The 22,421-nt window shown below is 46.7% G+C and overlaps 1 protein-coding gene and 1 long non-coding RNA gene across 19 annotated transcripts in view; one reads left to right on the forward strand and one right to left on the reverse strand.

Annotated features, from left to right (window-relative positions):
- The window catches only part of LOC106965852 (sterile alpha motif domain-containing protein 5), a 949,459-nt gene that overhangs the window by 35,187 nt on the left and 891,851 nt on the right, over window positions 1–22,421 (reverse strand). For 12 of the 18 annotated variants that reach the window (XM_053223339.1, XM_027056666.2, XM_027056670.2 and 9 more), the window contains 3 exons: window positions 12,088–12,220; window positions 5,192–6,021; window positions 405–479 (listed from right to left, as the gene is read on the reverse strand). In XM_053223339.1, the coding sequence (XP_053079314.1) occupies window positions 405–479; window positions 5,192–6,021; window positions 12,088–12,220 (1,038 nt within the window). Of the gene's footprint in view, window positions 1–404; window positions 480–5,191; window positions 6,022–12,087; window positions 12,221–12,387; window positions 12,799–12,824; window positions 13,163–17,398; window positions 21,809–22,421 lie in introns of those variants that run through there. The other 6 variants (XM_053223344.1, XM_027056673.2, XM_027056675.2 and 3 more) reach the window with 5 other exon arrangements.
- LOC128315762 (uncharacterized) lies at window positions 15,626–18,037 on the forward strand. The gene is made up of 2 exons (XR_008298843.1): window positions 15,626–16,496; window positions 16,991–18,037. It is a non-coding gene; the product is annotated as an uncharacterized LOC128315762 (long non-coding RNA).

The raw sequence follows: 22,421 nt of genomic DNA on the forward strand, positions 1-22,421 counted from the left end.
CCTACGCTTATAGAGAGCCATGCACTTGGCCTGTGATAAGACTGGTTTCTTAGATATTTGGGCACATCCTGTTGGACCCCGGTCACAGGGCTCCATCCTGTCACGCTACCTGTGCGTAGTGGCCGTGTACACGTGCTACTAGAAGCCAAACTCCTCTGGATTTGGGACTTAAAGAAAACCGGAAGCAAAGGCATCACAGGAATGGAGGTGGTCATCGTCGTTCCACACGGAACAGCAAAGCATCTCCATGATGGGTACCAAGGGGCTTCTATCCAACTATGATGCAGGATCACCGATGTTACCCACTATCCTTTCTCAAACTAGGAGAATTTCTCAAATTTGAAACTATGGCAACCACATGCTTGAATCCAAACCTTTCTGCTTCTCCTTTGATGTGTACGCACCATTGGGTCCGAACTGTTGCTGCCAATGTGTAGAGAACGATTCGTCAAGTCAAATCCTCCAAAACTGCAGGTTCTCTGTGGAGAGGAGAGGGCGGGGCAGGAATAATCCAGTTATGTTTAAGTCAGCCGGCAGTGCACCAACCCAACACATTTCCCATTTGCGGGACAATCACCGAATCACAAGTATGTCCACAGGATGAAAATAGGAAACAAGAAATGATGGGGAAAAAAAAACAAACATACATGATTCATGTTTTAAGGAAATTTCCCTCATTTTGCCTTTCCAGAGGCCACTGGAACTGTGCCTATACCAGAGGTCCAAAATCCCCTTAACGTGCAAAAACCAATTGGTTAAAAAAAAATACAACCAAACACCACCCATGTGTTTGTTAAGTGCTCCAAGATTCCCTGCCTCTTAGCAACAGAACATGCCCTTCCGGTCCCGATTTCAGCTGCATATAGTAATGATGACGAGGAAATATGTATTAGGGGATCCACGGGCTCAGAGTAGTCTTGGAAACCCAGATCTGGAATCCTGTATAGCTCTACCACTGACAGCAGGCTTTTCTAACAGACTCTTATTTTGCTTGGTTTTAAATCTCTGCGAAGGGGAAAAAAGGTTATGTTTATAGTAGTACAATCAGGCCAAGAGGATTACTCACTCATTGCTTCCTTGACCTAGCCAAAAATGCTGCTAACTTTCCCAGCTAACTGCCCAACTTAACTAATCGTGACCCTTTTACTCAGAGTGTATGAAGACACCACATTTGTCCAGAAAGAAAAGGTTGATTCAGTGACTGTCTTTGACCACACTCCTTAGTTTCAATAGGAAAAAATGCTGATGTTGTAAAGAATCAAAAACCTTATTGTCCTTTAATTGGTTTCAAACTTTATGGAACTGCTTATATTTCAGTAGTTTTATATTTCAAAACTTGCTTCGAATTCTTTGTTGTATTTCCAGCAAAAGCTATTCAATGGCCACTCCCTCCCCCACCCCCAAAAATCTGTACGACAGACTCAAAGCACACTCATTTTTCTTACAGCGGATTCACTTTTGAAGCGATTGGTAATAAAAGCTGAATTGCAGATCTGGGTTCCAAGATTTTGTATGACGTGTTTCCCAGAGAAGTCTAGGTCACAGCTATCCCGTGGAAGAAATGAACAGAAAAGCACAACGCATACTATAAACGTGGCTTGTTTGAAAGAAATATACTTGAGATGTGTATTAACTGACTTGAGAAAGCAGAAACATCTGGGAAGGAAAACGCCATGGTTCCTGGAATCACACAGGTTGCCCTGGTCCTGCCACTTCCTCGTAGGGGGACAGATAAAGCACTTAGACTCTCTGAGCTTTGGTTTGTTCAGGAGGGGCAGACACGCCGTGAGTGCTGGGCTTTCACTTTGCACCAGGCCTGCTCTGATCTGATAGCTTGTCCCGGACCAATTACCATGTCCTACCTTATCTGAGCTCAGGCTTAGTAAAACATCCTAAATATGTAAACGAAGGACTAAAGCTTAGTTCTGGGCCTTACATTCTGGGAGCTTCCATTGTAAAACCAGAGCCTCCCAGGCGGGGGCCAAAAGGTGAGAGGAGGCAGAATGAGGGGCCAGGATAGAGAAGTGCTGAGGGAGGTACGCGGGGATAGCCAAATTCCGGATGTCACACAGCTGTGTTTCTCCTTCAGCTGTTGTTGCTGGTTCAAATAATCCGCCGTGGACATAATTCTAATTGTGTATCAAATATCCATGGATAATCTGATCTCCCGTATAGTCCACCTAACTGTATTCTCTTCTATAAAAAGCGAGGGGCGCCTGGGTGGCTCAGTCGGGCGTCTGACTTCGGCTCAGGTCCTGATCTCGCGGTCTGTGGGTTCGAGCCCCGTGTCGGGCTCTGTGCTGATAGCTCCGAGCCTGGAGCCTGCTTCGGATTCTGTGTTTCCGCCTCTCTCGGCCCCTCCCATGCTCTCTCAATAATAAATAAGCGTTTAAAAAATTTTTTTTTTAAATAAAAAAACACGAAAGACCTCTTTATACAAAAACATTCACCAAATCCCCTAACCTGGCAAGCAATGTACCTCTCAAGGTTCATTTTTAACATTTACTTTTCCTTTCCAGCTTATAATGCCAAATAGATGTTTGCATTTTTGCAAAGGCAGTGATTTTATTCTAGTTCCTTTCCTGTGACTCACGGCTTTACAGATATAGTATGGCGCCCAGATGCCTCATCATTTTATGGCTTCTGCACTTCCCTGCTTTAAATTCCAGCATCAACTGCAACACTGGAGCCCAGCATGTACTTTCTGATGCACATGAAATAACCGAGAAAGAATTTATGTGGAAACTTCTAACTGTAATAAATTAGAAGCTCGTTTATGTCTTCATATACCAGCTGCATGCATTTATTCATAAAATAAAAAGCTTAGTGTTAAGAGTGAACTGGGCTTCTTAGCTACCAACTAAAACCTCTCCCGGTGATATGCTAAGATGTCTGGAACAGACTCTTCCTCAGGAGTCGGGGACAAAGAACATAATAATAAATATCGCCTGGACGAGTCTTAAATTTTTTCTGAAATATCAAGTAGTTCTTGAAACAGCATTCCTTCACCAGAGAAAACAGACTGTAGGGAGAAACAGTAAAAGTAAGCCAATCTTTGGCTTTGGTGGTCCACGCAAATGAAACCTAAGTGAGGTTGTTTTCAAGGTCTTTGTATCTCCTGTAGCGGTAACTATAAGAACATTTTGGAGAGATGCTTGTAGATGAGGAGAGCCGGTCAATGGAATGGCCATGCAGTTGAAAACATGTTTTTGGGGGGTGGTGGGGGGGGGGTGGGAGTTTAAAAATGGACAGAATTCCAAAATGTCATGCATGCCTGTTCCCTCAAACAAAAAACTGAATGACCAAAAATACGAAGACAAGTGACCATTTCCAGTGAAATACAGCATTATCATTTCCCTGAGGTTTCATCAAGCAAATATGGCATTTTTGAAAGACAAAAAGATCAAGTTTGAAGAGTAAAGGAAACTGTGCACTAGGACAAGAAGGATGGAAAACAAAATGGTTTAAGGAAACCAAGCAAAGGAATTATCTTAACCCCATAAAACCAAACCAAGATAAACCAACCAAGAAGCTCGCCCATGTCCATACTCAATGTCAGTGAAGAATGAATCCCTGACACACAATTAAATTAGCACAGGTCTTAGAAATACAACTTCTAGAGAGAAAGTCTTGAAGAAGTTACAATACTAACCTGGTAATTAATATGAGGGACACATGAGCAATTCAAGGTAGTCAGGGTGGAAAAATTCTCGGTATGACATGATTTTAAGCTCATGGCGGGGGAGACCAATGAACAGAGCTGAGGTGGATGTGTTTTATCAAGGTCATGTGCAAAGGTACAGAGGCAGATGAGCTGGGCAGAGCCCTTCTGAAGTTAATACATTATACCAAGATTTCTTTGCCACAGCATTTTACAGAAGACCTGCAGGTCAGAAGTGAATGAATGAGGAGGATTTTGCTGTGTACGTCAAGCACAAACCCAACCACAAACTATGGCGATGATAGAGAAAGAACCAGGAGGAAAGCTGTCACTAATAGTATTAATGTGTTACAAGATGCGCATGAGTGAGAAAAGATGGAAAACATGCTCCACCAAGACAATTGACACATGTGGGAACATCTAGAAGACTAAAGACAAGGATGGACCTAGCAATCCTTTTGGAACAGAGAAGTCATTTGAGGGATGGCATGGACCAATCAGTCTCCATTTCTACAAAAAGCAGAACTTGAATGAATGAACATAAGTTCCAGTAATCGTCTGGGGCAGAACATCGTATCCGTGAATGTGAAGGAACCCGGGAAAGCCCCCATGGGAGGCTACAGTATGGTCTGTTCCTTCAGACCCTTAAAGGGGGCTCAGCCAGCAGTCGCAAGGGGACAGAGGGCAGGAAGCCCACAGCTCTTCCTTGCTCTGTGCCATTTTATATGGGTTTCTGTGCAAGCCAAAAGTTGGGTGGGAATTCCAAGGGGAAAATGCCTATATTCTCAAGTTTAATATAAGTCATGCCCTCAAAAGTCAATTTTTACTAGGTCTTTGATAATTCCATAACAAAACTGAAAAACATTTCTGAAAGTAAGTGTTTCATTGCTTGCTACGTACAGAAGAATCTACGGGGCAGGGGAAGACGTTTCTGAAGGTCCACCCTTCTGTTTAAGATAGAACATCCAATAGATTTAAGTAAAACAAAAGAGCTCGAATATTTTTCCCCCTTTCCATTTAAGAACTTTCTGGTTGGCACTACTAATAAGAGAAATGTACTTTATGAATGTTTTCAAATCACCAAATCGGTGATTCTGTTGATGGCAATCTTTCATTGAGCCAGTTTCTATGGTTTTAATTAAATGAAAGAATAAGCAACTCGTTTAAGGGCAAAATGTCCTTCTGTTCTGAATCAGATTCTTTGAGGTCAAGTGACGTGATGGCTGGGAACCAACCAGCCTAGAAGGAGGCCAAACCCCACCCCTGGACTCCGAAAGCCCTTCTCTGGATCATCTTCAGTGTTTGGTCTTAATTAAAAACCAAAGAGCTTCAACGGGCAAGAGGACGAGTGGAAAAGAAGAAGCCATTACTAAAAGAAAGCAGGGTTAGAAATTTGAGGTGATGGCCGAAAGTCATGAAGTTAGGAGAAGAGAGGGGAAGACGCCAGGTTCCCCGGAAGAAAGGCCATAACGCTTGACTGCACATCACAGAAATGACAAGGCCGTCCTGGTGACCATCTTTGTGACTCACGGACTTCTGGTGGATTCTCAAGAGAACCCTTTTAGTACAGCGGTCGACCGTGGCGGCCCACTTCCTCTTGGTCTCCTCATCCTCCTCCAGCAGGCACCGCCTGAGGTCCTGTCTCTCGGCCTTGCTCAGGGTCCTGTCCGAGGCAGGCCGCACTAGCTGGGTCAGGTTCAGGTGGCTGTACAGGCTCCGCTCCACCACGTAGGTGATATTGAACTCGCTGACCGAGGGGCGCCCGCGCGCCCTCCTGCTGGGGATGCCGCAGCTCCCTCCCCCTTTGGGTTTCTGCCGGAGCAGGTCACAGGTCACACTGTTGACTCCTTTTCTGGAGGGACGCTGGCAGAGAAAAGCTCTGGAACATGAATAATTAGTATCCATTTTCTTCAGGCGGATTTGCTTCCGGACACTCTGAACCTCCTCCAGGGACACTAGAAGGTGGTGCCTACGTCGCTGGTGGTCATAGAAGCAAACACCATCCGTACTTACCCCATGGCTCAGGGACCCGAGACCCTTCTTCATCTCCCCCTCAGTTAGGGAGCGGGAGACCTTCTGGGCCTTTTCTTCTTCTGGGTAGGAGAAGAACGTCCCCATCTTCTTGGGGGGCTTAATCAGGCCCCGACTCTCTCCTTTGCTGAAGGTTTTGACCAACTTCCGGCCGGCTCCCCAGGTATCCAGGCTGCTGGATGATGGAGAAGTGGTGAGAGAGTCTGAATCATCTTCTGGAGGTTTCTCAGGAGAGCCATCAAAGAAAAATGGCTTCTTGTGTACTCCAGAATAAAGGGCGGACCTCTCATCCAGAACTGGGGAATTCTCAAACACATGCTCCTCCCCGCCTGGAGGGAAATCAACACAGAGATGTTCATGGTCTCTTGTGAACATACTTCTCCATTCCCTCACAGGTATTTCTTTCGTTACAGCCCTGCCCTACAAAAAATAAGCCAATCGTCACCGAAACCACAGTGATCCCCTCCCCATATCACTTACCCTCTTCCTAAGCCCAGCTCCCACTTAAATGAATGCATATAAAAAATAACAAACTGTGCAAATGTAGGGCTTCACAAGCTTAATGTTAGAAGGTGTTGGGTGTATTTTCTTCTCCTTCTTTACAGTATCTTTGTAGAACAAACCCCTGAAGAAATCTAGTAAAAATGCCACTGGGAAAACCCAAGCCAGTCATTATCATGATATTCCATAGCCCTTAGCATTTAAAGATAATTAATCCCGCGCCCCCCCCCCCCCCAATCTGATTACCCTCCCCAGGCTGTGGGAGAGATCCTCAGAGGCTAGGAATCAGGATCATTCCCCCTTCTGAAAGGCCTTCTGTTGAGTCCGGTTGGGATTTCACTGTCAGAGTGTGATGAATGCCACGTGGCTGACAGTGATTTTTTTTTTTTTTCCCTTGGTACATGTGCCATTTAAGTAATTAAATCACCAAGGCAGCCTGGGTGCAGAAACACCATACGGGGTTACAGCGTGCAAACGCAACTCACAAACGGTCCCCAGTTGACAAGCCAAACACAGCCAAGTTAGGGAACTGGGTGGTTCCAGCCAGGCATTGCCATCCACTGGCCCTGCTGGGAAGCAGCAAGGGCATTTAAGGGCCCGGACACGCAGGCAGCCTCGTCGAGTGTTCCACTCTGCTTCAAGGATTCCAGCTCTTGAAGCCTCCCCTGGAGCAAGGTATTGAGCCAAGGCCCTCCGAAGCCCAGTGGAAAGGTTTGGACCGAATGGCAGGAAAACGGAGTTCTTTTCTGCGTGTGTTATGTGAACAGATGTGAAAAAGAAGTAGGTCAAACTGTGGGTGTAGGGATCCTAACTGGCTGGGTCCCTTTAATTATAAGGAACCTTTTGAGAACTACTGCTTTCCACCAGCTGAACTGCGAAGAGGAAAAAATAAAAAGTTCCTTGGAACAGAGGGACGGCCCTAAATATACCAGCTGGGATGCGGGTGCCAGTGTGTGGTTAAATGTCAGAACTGCTCGCTTCGGAGAGGGGAAGGATGAAAAGATTGGTATCAGCCTCTTAAAATTCTAAAGGTTTCTTCCTTTTCCAGCTGATGGGAGTTATTATTACAAGTATAAAGAAAAACAGAATCGCTGCTGTCAAGTACGACTCAAGATAGATTTTTACGTCAAGGAGACAGTGGTGGGGAGGGAGATTCAGAACTGTGTCCAGTCCAAAGTTCTCCATAATCTGCAGCACACATGTATTCCCTGAAGGATTATTCTCGGATCTTTCATGAGAGTTGTTGTTTTTTAAAAAAAATTTATTTATTTTGAGAGAGAGCAGAAGCAGGAGAGAGGCAGAGAGAGGGAGGGGGAGAGAGAGAGAATCGGAAGCAGGCTCCACACCACCAGCACAGAGCCATCACGACTCAGGGCGTGAACTCATAAACTGTGAGATCGTGACCTGAGCCCAAATGAAGAGGCGGACGCTTAACCGACTGAGCCACCCAGGCACCCCCCTTCATGAGTATTTAAAAGCAGAGTATAATCGAGCTCTGGCACGAATTTGCCAGACCAGAGGCAATGTGCAAATACTGTGAAAGTTTCCCGCTCTTTCCTCAGGACCCCTGACTAATAAGGTATGGAGACCAAGGGCCCTTCTGTTGTTAGAAGTAAAAACGGCCACCTCTTCTAGATGTGATCCACCCTCCGCTCGCAGGAAGAAGTGACAGGGCCAAGAGGAGAGGTACAGCCTGGTGGCAGAGGCAGACCGGCACCGGCCTTCTCTACAGAAGTGTCCAGATCACAGATCACGCCTTTACATTTCGCCCAGGTGCCCACGGAGGTGCACAAGGCCCCCATCTACCCACAGTCCGAAGGGGACTCGGGGAACTCAGGTGCGTCTACTGGAAATTTTAACAATCTGTCGCCCAACAGTGGTCTGGAAACGTTCTGGACTCTGCGTTTAGGTTTGTCATCAGAGATTCCAATACTTCCATGACACATCTGAGTCTGGAACCAGCCGGTGCACACATGTCCATGACCTGTAGAGCTCTGCGTCCTGATCCTGAAAACCCTGCATTTGGTAAGGAGCTTGGAGGGAAATGGGGGCAAATGCTGTGTGCCGAGGGCAGGCCTTGCATAGGGTACGTTCTTCCGTCTGTGTCTGACCCGAGGCCTGAAATCCCAGCCTTCACTTGATTCCTGGGGTTTACAGGCCTGCTTCTCTCCTTCTGGGGCCTCCAAGTACAACTATTTAATGGGGAGAATGACAGTCAGCGTGCACTGACCCCATCATCATTTGGTGTGACCTGTTTCACATAGCGACCTTTCTCTCTCCTGGTCAGCTGAGATCAGAATATGGAAGGAAGGTGATTTTAACAGGGGTAGGATTTGGGGTGACGTAATGCCAAGAACACAGATTTACGCCCCGATTCCAGCTCTGTCTCTGCCACTCACCATCTCCATGACCTTGGGCAATTATTTCATTGCTCTGAGCCTGTCCCCTCGCCTGTAATAATGTCTACCTATCAGAACTATCTGCTGCAAGGCTGTTACGAGGATGAAATTAGGGGCGCGGTCAGTTAAGTGTCTGACTCTTGATCTCAGCTCAGGTCATGATCTTGTGAGATCGGGCCCCTCATCAGGCTCCGTGCTGACAGTGTGGAGCCTGCTTGGGAGTCTCTCTCTCCCCCTCTCTCTCTGCCCCTCCACTGCTCTCTTTCTTAAATAACTTTAATTTTTTTTTAAGGATAAAATTAAGTGAAATACGTAAAGGTGCTCTGTAAGGTAAAAAGCACTGAACGAAAGCTAATGATTCATTCATTATGGGGTTACAGATAAGCTGGAACAATGGTGGAAGGTAGGTGCGTATCAGCTCTAGGGGAAAAAAGCACAGAAACGGGCCAATGGAGGGCACTGACCTGGCCTACGATTTAATACTGTCTAGGGTCATCCATGCCCTGGAGGAGGACCTGAAACTCAGTTACATGGGTGAGACCAGGTGAGAGACGGAACTCTCATGGCTCTCCCAGGACTCCAGAGCCAGGGGGCGGTGGGGAAGGGGTGGGAACAGAGTGAAGACCCAGGCTGCCTGGACTTAATTCCGGGCCTTCTGCCAGCAGGCTCAGTGACCTTGAGTGAATTATTTAACCTCTTGGCGGGTCAGTGCCCTCATTTGTGAAACGAGGGTGGTATGAATGCCTGCCTCTGGTGGCTATTCTGGGGATGACATATTAAAAGAAACACAGAATCTAAAGTGTTTAGGCAAGTGGCTGGCACACAGAATGCTCTCAGTAAAGGTTAATTATCCTTCAGAAAACTTAGCATTGGCACAGACATGTGGGAAGCCAAAAGGCTCAACTCTTTGAAGGTCCAGAGGTGGCAAAGGAGGGGTTATTGGGAATGTGAATCTTTCCTGCTTTGCAGATTCAAGGGCCAAGAACCAGCTCTTCTGTCAATGAGGAGCCTCACAGAGTTCCGTTCCACAGGGGCTAGAGGGAGCTCTCGTCTAGTCTGGTCCGGTCTCGTGGGCAGCCTGAGCTGGCAATACCCACCTGCCCACTTAATGGCACCCTTGCTCCCCAATTCATCAGACACCAGAGGTTAATTGGGACTCAGGCTCATTTAATCCATGTTTCATCTGTGGAACCTAATCCAGACTCAGGTGAATTATAGTTCAGGGCTAGAAGTCCATACAATGACTACTTTTTACCCTAAAGCTACCTCTCCAGGTATATTCTTCCCCTTTTCCACCGTGTCTCTCAGAGATACTTGGACTGATCTGTTCTGACATAAATATGCAAACAGAGTATTGCTGTACTGTTATCAGATGTTAGTCTAGTGGAAAAGGCGGCCCGAATGCAAATGACTTTTCTGTAGGACTATGCAACCAGGTGGCAGGCCCAGCACCAGGTACGTGAATCGTTCCATCTCGTTTATGGACAAGAATCACCAATCTATTGGCTATCTTTGAGATTTAATTTTGCCAAGTATGCAAGGTTTGTTTTAAAATGTGGTGCCGAGGGGTGCCTAGGTGGCTCAGTCTGTTAAGTGTTCAGCTCAGATCATGATACGATCTCATGGTTTGTGACACTGAGCCCCACATCAGGCTCTGCGCTGACAGCACAGAACCTGCTTGAGATTCGCTCTCTCTCTCTCTCTCTCTCTCTCTCCACCCCTCCCCCACTTGTGCTTTCTCTCTCTCAAAATAAACAAATAAACATTTAAAAATAAAATGAAATAAAACGCGGTGCCCAAGGTTGAATGACAGCAATTCCATATGGGTCTACTTACTATTTATTACCAACTGACAGTATGTGTGTGATTTCATTAAGAGCTGCCAGTGAGAGGAGATCAGGCTATAATTCTGTATTGTGAAAACCAGCACTGATGAGCAGGTGTTAAAACATCCAACTATAAAATCAGCATTGCACCCAGAGGCAAACAGAATTACCACACAAGAAGACACCCGAATGGAACCTGGAATTCCACACACCTCTATGAAATTGCCCATAAGCACGTTTCTCTCCAGCCCCCCACCGCCCTTTCCCATCCTCCTTTCTCTTCCTCCCTTGCCTTCACGCTCCCATAATCCCCTCACCTTCACTATTTCTCCAGGGGATTTAAACTGATAAATAATTACAGCAAACAGAAATTTAAAAACAGCAGTGAAAAACACCAGGAAACCCTCATCTATGCAAATAAGGGGAAATCCAGTCCCCTCCATGGCTTGATCTTACCAGTGTACAACCAAAAGGCTTCTCGAAGATCATTTTCAAATCTACGTGTTAAAATTCTGAAATTCCTTAAGACGTAGGTGTGACATTTTAACAAGTAATGTGCTTTTTAAAAAATAAGACCTAGTCTCTCCAGTATTTTTTCCAGTCCACTTACTGTTTTCCCAAATGGGAAATCTTACTCTTTTCTTTCATCCTTTTGGGAGAACTTTACAAGATGCTGCAAATGCATACTGCTAACAACAGGAGAGACGGATATGGTTGAGATTTAAATCGTCATAATCACACTTCAAAGGTTAACTATTCACTACAATAAGTCCAGGCTCATGCCCCTTCTGACATTATTGCTTCATCTGACAAGCAGCTTAGCCAGCAAGATAGCTCTTAAGATCCACTTAGAATGAAAGGTCCTTAGAGCCCAATCTGAATGGAGTCTTCAGACTGTTTACAGGAAGAACAAATCATCCCTCAGAGATCTGAAAAAGGGTATTAAGTGCCTTGATTGTTAGATGTTTGTTTGAGATGGACATATATCAAATCTGGACTAAACTCCGTGGGCAAGAGCCACCAGTCTTTGGTCACAGAGGCTAGGAAGAAGTTATAAAATAATGTTGATATAAGGGGCGCCTGGGTGGCTCAGTCGGTTGAGCGTCTGACTTTGGCTCGGGTCACGATCTTGCGGGTTTTGAGCTCGAGCCCCGTGTCGGGCCCTGGGCTGACAGCTCGGAGCCTGGAACCTGCCTCGGATTCTGTGTCTCCCTTTCTCTCTGCCTCTCCCCTGCTCTCTCTCTCTCAAAAATAAATAAGCATTAAAAATTTTTTTTAAATAATGAAGTTTACATAGAATGATGTAAGCTCAAAATGAAAGCTATGCCACACCTTGAGAAGACTTCGTTGTCACATACTACCCATCCCGCGTTGCTGTAACACTGAAATGACTAAGCTCCCGACATGCCGGATGCCAGGATCCGTACATGCTGAGCAATGCCCAGCTAACGCGCACACCCAAAGCGCTCTCCGCCAGCCTCAGCCAGAATGCAATCCGTTTTCCACTTGAAATCATACCCTTTTTCTACTGAAAAGCTGATCCCAGCTGATCTACTTTGGAATAAGCAGGGCGGAGTGTGTGTGTGTGTGTGTGTGTGTGTGTGTGTGTGTGCGCGCGCGTGTGTGTGTGTGTGCGCGCGCACGTGTGCCCGCGAGCTTGCGTGTTTACCTTCGGTGCTGGGCTTTTTCATTTCTTCCACCCTGATTAGTTTCTTTCTCACTCTGCGAGTGGAGCTGACCAGCTTGTGTAATCTTTTAAACTTCACCGACTCCTCAGTCTCATCATCCGATTGTTCTCTTGACTGGCAAAGAAACAAAGGGAAAAAAGTTAATCAGGTAATTGCCCCAGGGCTCTGCTCTGGCAGCTGGGTACAGCCCGGCCTCCCCGCCAGTCTGAACTTGGGCAGTTGTGCAGCTGAACCTGGGGCGCCAGCTCATTGGCCCAACAGGTTCGCGAAGCTCCACCTACCATCCTGAGGCCTAATTCACCGGAGCATCAGGCCCCTGCCCAGCATGCCCTGCGCTTGTCTCAGTTACTTCCCAGTCCTCTTAGGAGAACTCCGACGGGGCCCTCTCCACAAGGCTGGCCCCGTAATTCCAGTCCCGCTCCTGTGGTTTGGGCCCGGCTCTCCTCTGTCTGGCCCATCAGGACCGCTTAGCGTGGTCATCAACTACTTCTCCAAACCAAAATTCTGTTGACTTGTTCCAGTCCTCCCCCCAAAATCAAAAACAGCAGGGCAGGAAAAGGGAAGAGAAGCAAAAAGCCGCCTTCTATCGCGTTTGTTAGGACAGTCCGCCACATCTCAGCCATGCCTGCGGCCTCTCCCGGCTCCTTCTGAGAGCTCGCGAGGCGCGCGTGAGGACAGACCCTGCATTCCTCCACGAGGGACAAGGGAAAAAGCTGACCTTTTCAGCCATACAGCACAGCGCATATTCCCCAGCATGCCATTTCAGTGTGCAGCGACTCGAGTATGCTCAACCCAGCTGTTTTCCCTCAAGTATCAAACATTACAGAGAGAAAAAAAAATTCCCTCCGCAGCAGTGACCCCAGTGAAAAACAATCCTTTCCTTGTGAACAAAATGAGGTTTGCGTTTCCAAGTCAGCTCTAACGTCCAATATGCAGCTTCCTCTGTTTTATCGGTGCAAAATGTGCAAAAGCAAGAGAAGTCTGCAGCTTTTGGCCCAACAGGCCAAAAGGCGTGCTGCGCCGGCCGGGTGCTCGGACGTTCCCGGGGGGCGGAAGCGCACAGCCCCCCCTACCCCAGGCAGCTCGCGAGCAGCCCCGGCTGATCCTGCACGACCTGGCAACAGCCCTCCCTCCATTTCCTCCAACCTAGTTCACAGAGATGGTAAGGACAGGGACGCCTCATACAATCCACAGAAAACAAAACCCACATCTCTGAGCTGGTCTGACATGAAGACATTCCCACCCCTCCTCCATCATCCCGCCTCCATCGACCATCAAATGGGGACGTAGTAAGAGTTAGCCGAGAAGAGTTCAAGGGTAAACAAGGTAGAGATACTGTGAATTACTTGGGCAGAAAAACGGTGCAGCATGTCGGGAGGCCACAAATATTTCTGTGGCACTATGGCACTACGTAAGCGATAAATACAACCCATTTCCTGGCCTCTGTCCTCCCCCTGGGGCTCCCAGCATAAGGCCATTGTACTTTCTCTCTGCACAACTGTAAGCAAACCATTCACCCACTGAAGAATAATTATTATAACCCATAAATGGTGAGTCATCAAGACAGGGGTGTTTCTCAGGCTTCCCTTCTGTGAACTGTATCCAATTTCTCTATAATTCCTAAAGTGTTACCTATCCATCTCAGCATTAAAGTGAACTACTGCTTACCTGATGATGAAGAATGCGAATTGGACCCCCAGGTAATGGGGGGTGGGGAAGGAGGCTACATACACATTGCATGCTGGCCATTCGGCCTAATGTGTTTGGCCTAAAACTTAAAATGTAACAAAACTAAAATGAACTAGTAAGTAAGTACAGCTTCTGCTACATAACAGTATTGAATGGTATGAATTTTCATTTATGCTTGGCTGAACTGTTGATATGTGATGAAGTGGTCAGTGGTCAACCAGAAAAATGAGAAACTTGGTTAACCCTCATGCTGGGTCATCAGCACCCGAACAGAACCCTAGGGCACGGGATTACACATTCACACTGAAACTATTCTGCCTTTTTGATGGATCTCTAAAACTAAGCAATTCCAATAGAAGAAGAACCAACATTAGATTATAGTGGGACAAATCTAGAACATGTCTGTCACTCTCGTATTAAAAAATTCCAAAGTTAATGGGTGCCCAGGTGGCTTAGTTGGTTAAGGGTCCGACTCTTAATTTCAGCTCAGGTTGTGATCTCACGGTTTGTGGGATCAAGCCCCATGTCGGGCTCTGCACTGATGGCGAGAGCCCTCTCTCTCTGTCCGCTCCCCCCCCCCACTTGCTTGTACGCGCGCTCTCTCTCTCAAAATAAATAACAAATAGGGGCGCCTGGGTGGCTCAGTCGGTTATGTGTCCCACTTCGGCTCAGGTCATGATCTCACAGTTTGTGAGTTCGAGCCCCACGTCGGCTCTGTGCTGACATCCTAGGGCCTGCTTCTGATTCTGTCTCTCTCTCTCTGCCCCTCCCCTGCTCACACTCTGTCTCTCAAAAATAAATAAACATTAAAAAAAATTAAAAATAAATGACAAATAAAATTTTAAAAATTCTGAAGTGAGTATAAATGAAATGAACAAAGATATGGGACGCTATGTTACAGAATGAAAATTAGTTTTGTATGTATACCTTGTACCTAGCTTGAGGGCTGCTGATGGTGGTGAGGGGGAGGGGTATGCCTGTGCATTCCACAAATATGTAGGAAACGTGCCATCAGAGGGAACTTTTGAGAGAGAAATCAAAATAGCTAAATCAGGGCAACAGAATTAAAGGCAAAAACCTCCTCCGTGAGTCCTACTTTCCTCCCCCCTGATTCACCGGGGTGAAAAAATAACATATTCCAGGTACTTATTTAATTGCTTTCACATGTTCCGTCTAGATTTGAGAAACAGGAGCTCTTTAGAACTTTGAACTAATGTTATTTTTATTTTTCTAAAAAAAATTATGAATATTTTAGAGGTGTTTGCCATTGACAAATCACAACAACCAGTCACTTCTCATTATCGTGCTTTGGACACTAAACGAGATAGATGCAGCACAATTTATGTGAAGAAAAATGTCATCTATTTCTGTCTTTATGCTTTATTATTTTTTTTAAATAGAAAATCCCCCATGAGTCAGCCTAGAAGTCACTGGAGTTGAACAGTGTATCCCAAGGATGCATTTTATTGATGGAGAGGTGTTGACTTCTCGCTTCCTCCTGAGTCCAGAGGAAAAGGAGTTTGTGAAATATTTGCTTTTAAAAATTTCCCTCCAGCTGTTTTAACATAGACTGTGTATAAGGCATGCATTTCATTTAAACTGTTAAATAAAGTTAAATTCCTCATTTCAGGTCTCTCCTTTTAAATAAGCATATGCCACTTTCCAAATGCTGAAAATAACTTGTGTCTTTTTATTCAGAAATTACACCCCCAGAGATGAGGGTGTGAAAATTAAAAAAAAAAACACAAAACTATTTAACCGTATCTGTGTATGCATGCGTGTGCACACATTTAAAAGAAATCTGTGCACCTGGAGGAACTCTCATAGAAGGAAATCTGCAGTACATATAAAATGAATAGTTGGTTCCAAGAAACAGACCCCTAGAATTAAACAGAACTACTAGAGAACAGGTTTTAAATCAACTAACGTAAAAAATAGCAGTATATGTTTATGCACCTTGTAACACGAGGTGGTATCTCCTCCTCTCCCTGCCCGGCCCCAGGTCATAGTACTGAAGTAAACTTTAATTTGCTCGTCTTCTAAAGGAGAGCATGAAAACGCAATCATCTGTATAAAACCCCTCACCTCCCAACGTTAGCAGAAAAAGGCAATTAATTTATTCTACCAAAGGAGGTGGAAGAGTGGATTTACGTTATTGTAAATAGAAACATTTGATTTCCAAGCCTCTCTATTGCAGATTTTTCCACCAGAAAGCCCATATGGCTCAACTTTTAATTACTTTGGCTAATGCTATATGTAGTAATTCTGTGGTGAATGCTTAAGTGTTTCATTGCTGGTTTCCATGGCAACATTACATCAGATTACAGACAGCTGGCTCCACAGTTTTAAACCATAACAAATTGACCAAGCCAAGGCACAAAACTAGAGCTGCTTTAAAGAGATAGTGCACCATTCGCCTGCCAGGGCGCTGAATGAGGGGCCTATGGGGCCCACTTGGCAGGCCAAGGAGGGTGGAGCCTCCTTCCTTCTCAGCTTCTTTTGGAACATGTGCATCCTTGACACATCTGCAATGTTCTAATAGGAAAGACATGGGGCCAGCGTGGAGGACTTTTCATAACACAGCTACGCAGAGGAGGATCGGAAAAAAGGGAACACAATTAATAGCATCTGTAGACAGAAAAGTGTGTGAGTCGAGCAAATGGAACGGCAGCATCCCGCGCTCTCCAGCCCGTCCCTGCAGGTGGGTAACAGATACTTCACGGCCACCTCCCCCCCCCCCCCCAACAAACGGTTCTAGCAGCTAAGGTGCGCTGTGACAAATGCTTTCCAAAAGCTGCGCGGCACAGTGTTGCAGGCGCGGGAGCACTGTTCCCTAATAAAAGTTAAACTGAACTCGCAAGGAGCCACCGGAGTCCCTCTGGGGGCTGCTGGAGCCCAGGGTGAGCGCAGGATTACGACTGTGCCTTTTGCAGAAACAACGCTCAGCTTGCTTCCCCGGCTCTCTCGACACCCAGCCCACTGTTGCAATTAGCAGCCAGACTAAGTCAGTTTATCTCCCCTGGAGACACACACACACACACACACACACACACACACACACACACCCCCCGCTATAACATATTTAAGCATTTCTGAAATAGTCTGAAATCGGAAACGTATTTTGCTTGCGAAATTCACACAGCAGTTTCTGGTCGACTGGGTGCAGAATCAAACAGAGACGCTTCCATTTCCCAGGTCTGCACTGCCAGCGGCGTTAACCGTAAGGGAAGGAAGCGGGTCGGCTGCAGCATTATGAAAAGCTGCATCAGGCAAGGCAGTCTGCAGTCCAGTCCTCCGCACTGAAAGCCTCCACGATGACAACTGGGCTCCAACCACGTACACTCAGTCTCTTGAGAATCCCTTTATTCTCAGATTAAAATCCCCTATTCTCCCCCCAAAGCTATGCCTTATTGGGTGAGCGTGCTGGGAAAGAAGGCTCGGGGCTCCATAGCAGGGAAGGAAAGAAGGGAAGGAGGACAAATCTCGAAGAAGCTGAACAGAAAAGAGGAAAGCATCCTAGCTGGGAGCAGTCAAAAAAGCTTTTCCTTGCAGGGACAGAAAGCACATTTTCCCTTTCACGTTAAACACATCCAACGAACTTACCGGCTTCGGCATTTAGCAGGCCTAAGGGGCAATTTCGAGCACGTCTGGTCCCCCCGCCCCCTCCCCACGTTGAGCGCGTCTTCACTCCTGTTCCGTCAACTCTGTGATCTCAAAGTGAGGATCAGGCACTCCTCAAACATGTTCCTTTGGAGTTACATGATCAGACAGGCGCCACCAGCACGGCTTAGCATCCGAAGGAGGAAAAAGTGAAGACACTGGGTTCAATTAGCTGCTTTCTGCCTGCTGACTGATTCCCCAGTTACTTGCTAACTGCATAACTTGTAAGAAAGGCATAAGTCATCAGCTCTAAGCAAATCTCCTATTCACCACAAGGAAAAAAGGGAGTGTTGTACGTGGCAAACAATCCCTGTTTTCACTGACGAAGGCTCCCTGACCTCCCGCTGGCCTCCAGTTCCTTAATTACTGTCTATGGAATTCCAGAGAAAGAAAAAAAAGGACGCGGGAATCTGAGCAAATCCGGGACAAGGACTAACCCTTACAAGTGACTGAACTTAAAAAAGATCTCTTTCGCAGATACTCCTCCAAACATCCCCTGAAGGGAGTAGTCTCGATTGAAAATAGACACCTTCCAATGGCTATTTTTGAAATTACTGAATTAAAACTTGTGATTTTGGTTTTCTTCTGGACTTGTCACTTTCTATCTGTCCCCACTCCTTTTTCTATTTTAACTACCCAAGTCAATGTAGGAGAGGTATTTCCTGTCCGGTGATGCTTCTAAAACTGTCTTACCCAATTGTTTCAATAATCATTTCAGAGCAGCTGGGGTTCTCTGGTCTTCTAGAAATGTGTGCACGGGGACTGTGTCACAAGATGATCATTTAATTTTCTCAGGGGTGTCTGGGGAGTGACGGGCACATGCTGTTACTTAAACAGAATATCATCTGAACAAGACAGGACTGAAAACCCAGGTGGAGTCTACGACGTGGGTGACAAGTCATGTCTGTCTTTCAGGAGTAAATTCAGCCACTTGGGTAAGTCACGTGTTCCCTCTGGGCAGTCTGAGCTGTCCCCAGTCCAAGGTGCCTCTCTCCTTGTTGGGCCTGTATGTATGTATTATGCAAGGTTACCTCACTTGGTAGGACATTTCACGTGCGTGTGCGCGCGCGCGCGCGCGCGCGCGCACACACACACACACACACACACACACACACACACCCTTTTTACCACGCAGCAGAGGTCCTAGCCAATGCCACAGACCACCAGAACCCCATCTATCTCTTTGTCCTGGGTGTCTGTCCTTCGCTCTGCCCCTTTGGTGTCTCTCGCCCTTCAACAAGAGCTGCATGAATCCCCTCTCCCCCAATTTTCTCCTCGGAAGTGTCTCCTCCAACCCCTAAAGGGATTTCCCATTCTCTCTCCCCATGAGGGTTTGCTGCACCTTCCCCATACTGCCTCGCTCTGCCCATACACTCACCGACACCCCCTCCCCCGCTGCCTCCTAAGGGTCCACCTGTGCCACCCACTGTGGCGGGTGCTTTTGCGACATCATGTTTCTGACACCCGTGTTTACGGTGTGCTCGTAATTCCCAGGCACTGGGCTAATCTTTACCCATTTGACCTCGTTTCCCAGGCGGTCAGTGGCAGAGGCAGAATCTGAAACTTCATGGTTTGGCTCCTGCACCTCCAACGTGCACGTGAGCTTTCTTCACCCGAGACCGCCAACCACGTTGCACGCAACGTTATGCTTAGAGTTCCTTAAAACTGTCAGGAGAAACCCTCGGCTGAATTTCCTTGCTGCTTGGTGCAAACTAAGAAAATGCACATGCCCCATGGGAGCGGGGTAGAGGGAAGAGGAAAGCCGAAGGCCTTTGGAGCTAGAACAACCTAGAACAATTCAACAACTAGACCTAGTTGAATTTCCAGGTCCTCCAGCAAATCACTTCACATCTCTGGGTCTTAGTGTTCCTCCATGCACATTTGATCCAGTAACATTGATCTTAAAGTGTTGTTTTAAAATTTGTGGGGGGGGGCGCCTGGGTGACTCAGTTGGCTAAGCATCCGCCTCTGGATTTCGGCTCAGGTCATGACCTTTGGTTTGTGTGATCGAGCCCCGCATTGGGCTCTGCACTGGCAGCACAGAGCCTGCTTGGAATTCTCTATCTCCCTTCCTCTCTGCCATTCATTCATTCCCTCTCTCTCTCTCTCTCTCAAAATAAATATTTAAAAAAACCTTTGTGTCTGTACAACCTACAAGTGGAGCTCAGTAAGTGCTTATGACATCTGCAGTCTTGCTGATTGGAATCCAAACAAGACCAATTTTAATTCTACCAAACTGCTGTTGTAGGGGCTATGTAAATAGCAACGGCAAAGAAAACATGTGAAAACTAATGATGTGGCCCACATTTGAGGCTGGGTCTGAACAGGCTGTTCAGACACAGAGAAGATTCTGAGCCGAATTAGGAGCTGGAACTCTGAACCTGGTCAGAGGTAGGCTCAGGGCCCCTTCATGTCACCCGTGAACAGCGTCTGCTTGGGCATGTTTCTTAATTTCTCCGATTTATAAAACAGGCGGTGATCAGCCTCCAAAGGAGATCCTGAGTGTGAGGCCTAGAGCCTGGTCGGCAGCTCTGGATGTCCTGTGAGATGCACAGGAAGCCGGGCCCTGACTGCACCAGGTTCTGTGAGGAGGGTGGGGGTAGGACGCATCCCTGCCCATCCTCTTGGTGGCCTGGTCCTCCTGTACCCCCTCCCCCCCCATTAGCTGTCACTGATACGACTCTCCAAGGAGGATTCAGGTCTTTATGGAGGTCCTCCATGTTGGGCACTATAAGGGCATCCAAGACTGCTCGTCCTTTAGAAGACGTGAAAGTCCACAGGGGCCATGTCTGTTCTCCCTCCTTACACTCACGGTGCCCAGTGCACGCCCCACCCACAGTGGGTCCTCGGCAAACGCGTGTGTCATCGATGTGGAACGAGAAGTTTAGACTCTCTGGCCCTGTTGTTCCCAGCCCCTGCTGTGGGATCTGAGTCAACTGTGGGATATTTGAGAGACGAGGCTGGGCCAGGCCACCCTGGGAAGCTTCTTGGTGGAAGGCAGTTCAGTTGGAAACCAGGGAAGAAGCTTCATGAAGGAAGGGCATGGCTGATCCTGCCCACTGGGTGGTGGGCTTGAATGTACTTATTGCGCGGGAAGTGTGCAAATTTGCTGAGAACAGATTTGAGCATCAGCCTCCCATCCTAAGGAATGGTTCGTTAGGTCCTCAGGGCAGAGTCCAAAGGCCTTCCTGTGGAGTGTGGGACGTCGCAGGGTTAGAGCCCTGCCCTGCCCCGGCTACTGTGGATATGGATGCAGATACTACAGGGAAAGGCCTCTCATAGCGTCTGGTTCTCATCCTTCGACCCCCTCAGAGCATCTCTAATATTCCATCTCGCATGTGCCTGCACACCTTCGCACTGGCAGATTCCTTTTCTGGGAATATCTCTGCCCACCCCATCTCCTCCTACCCATCCTTCAATATTCAGTCCATAGGTCAACTCCCTTGGAAAGCCCTCCTGGCTTTCCTCTTCTTCTAGAACCTGGGTGGCTGAGAGCACACACAGTGACAGGACTCAGCCAAGTATATGGTAACCAGCGTATCACTGAGGAGACCAGGGCCACTGTCCTATTCGTCTGTATTTCAGTAAATGTTTATTTCTGATTACATGTGATACGCTTTCAATCACAAAATGTGGAATATGCAGATACAGAAGGAGAAAAAGAAATCACCTGAACCCTCCCACACTCAAAAAATTTGTCATATTTTGGTTTTTATGCTCCTGCTTTTGACACACACACATGCATGCACGCGTGCACACCCCCCCCCCCCACACTACATACCCTTAGGTTTCTATGTTTTGTTTGCTTTTTATAAAAAAAGTGTGACTTTGTGATCGTTAGCTGCCCTATCTCCCACAGTCACTACCAGGGTCCCCAAGCCCCCCTCACATGAACACACAGTTGTAGAAACAAAGGGCCTGATTCCAGCCGCTACCCTCTGAGCCACACCGCTGCCTCTGAAAGTTTCCTTTAGAGAAACTGTGGAGCCCTCAATGGATACTGTTCAAACAGTTCTAAAATCTGCTTTTTAAATTTTGAACATTTTTCTTATGTCAACAAACAGCCAACAATTACAATATATTAAGGATTCAGTAGTATTCACAGAAATATACCCTAGTTTTCTTAATGCCCTGAATCATTAGACAGTGGAATGTTTCCAATTTTTCAAGATCATAAACAATACTCTGATGAACTTCATTGTCAAATTTCTAACACATCTAACACATTCTTCTTTTTAGAAAAACAATTAGAAGATGGACATAGCTTAAAGTCCTTGGATAGATATTAAAAATTTGGTCAGATGAAAACAGTGTTACTTTTTTTTTTTACTTTTTTTTTTTTTAACGTTTATTTATTATTGAGAGACAGAGAGACACAGAGCATGAGCAGGGGAGGGGTAGAGAGAGGGGGAGCCACAGAATCTGAAGCAGGCTCCAGGCCCTAAGCTGTCAGCACAGAGCTCGACGCTGGGCTCGAACCCACGAACTGCGAGATCATGACCTGAGCCGAAGTCAGTCGCTCAACCAACTGAGCCACCCAGGCGCCCCGACACTGTATTACTTTTAAAGCTCACAAGTTGTATAAAAAGAGTGCCTATTTCCTTACACAATTGCCAACACTCAACATAATATCTTTTTACACTGAAGCAATTAAAAATACTGTCTGTGTCTGTGATAAATGGATATTTTCTGGTTGAAATCAATGGATGGATGCCTCCAAGGAGTTGAAACAGGAGTGAGTGGACTTTACTGGGGCTGCAAAGATTGCAATCCGCAAGTCTTGGGGGAGAGAGAGCCCACAGAGAAGTTCAGAAACAGGATTAGCGAGAGTAGCCGTGAGAAACACCCAGAAGAGGAACAGAGAGATACAGGCATTCAGAAGTGGGAGAATTGGGTGCCTGGGTGGCTCAGTCAGTTAAGTGTCGGACTTTGGTTCAGGTCACGATCTCACAGTTGGTGAGTTCGA

The sequence above is a fragment of the Acinonyx jubatus genome, chromosome B2 (genome assembly GCF_027475565.1).
Source record: "Acinonyx jubatus isolate Ajub_Pintada_27869175 chromosome B2, VMU_Ajub_asm_v1.0, whole genome shotgun sequence".
NCBI classification, from domain to species: domain Eukaryota; kingdom Metazoa; phylum Chordata; class Mammalia; order Carnivora; family Felidae; genus Acinonyx; species Acinonyx jubatus.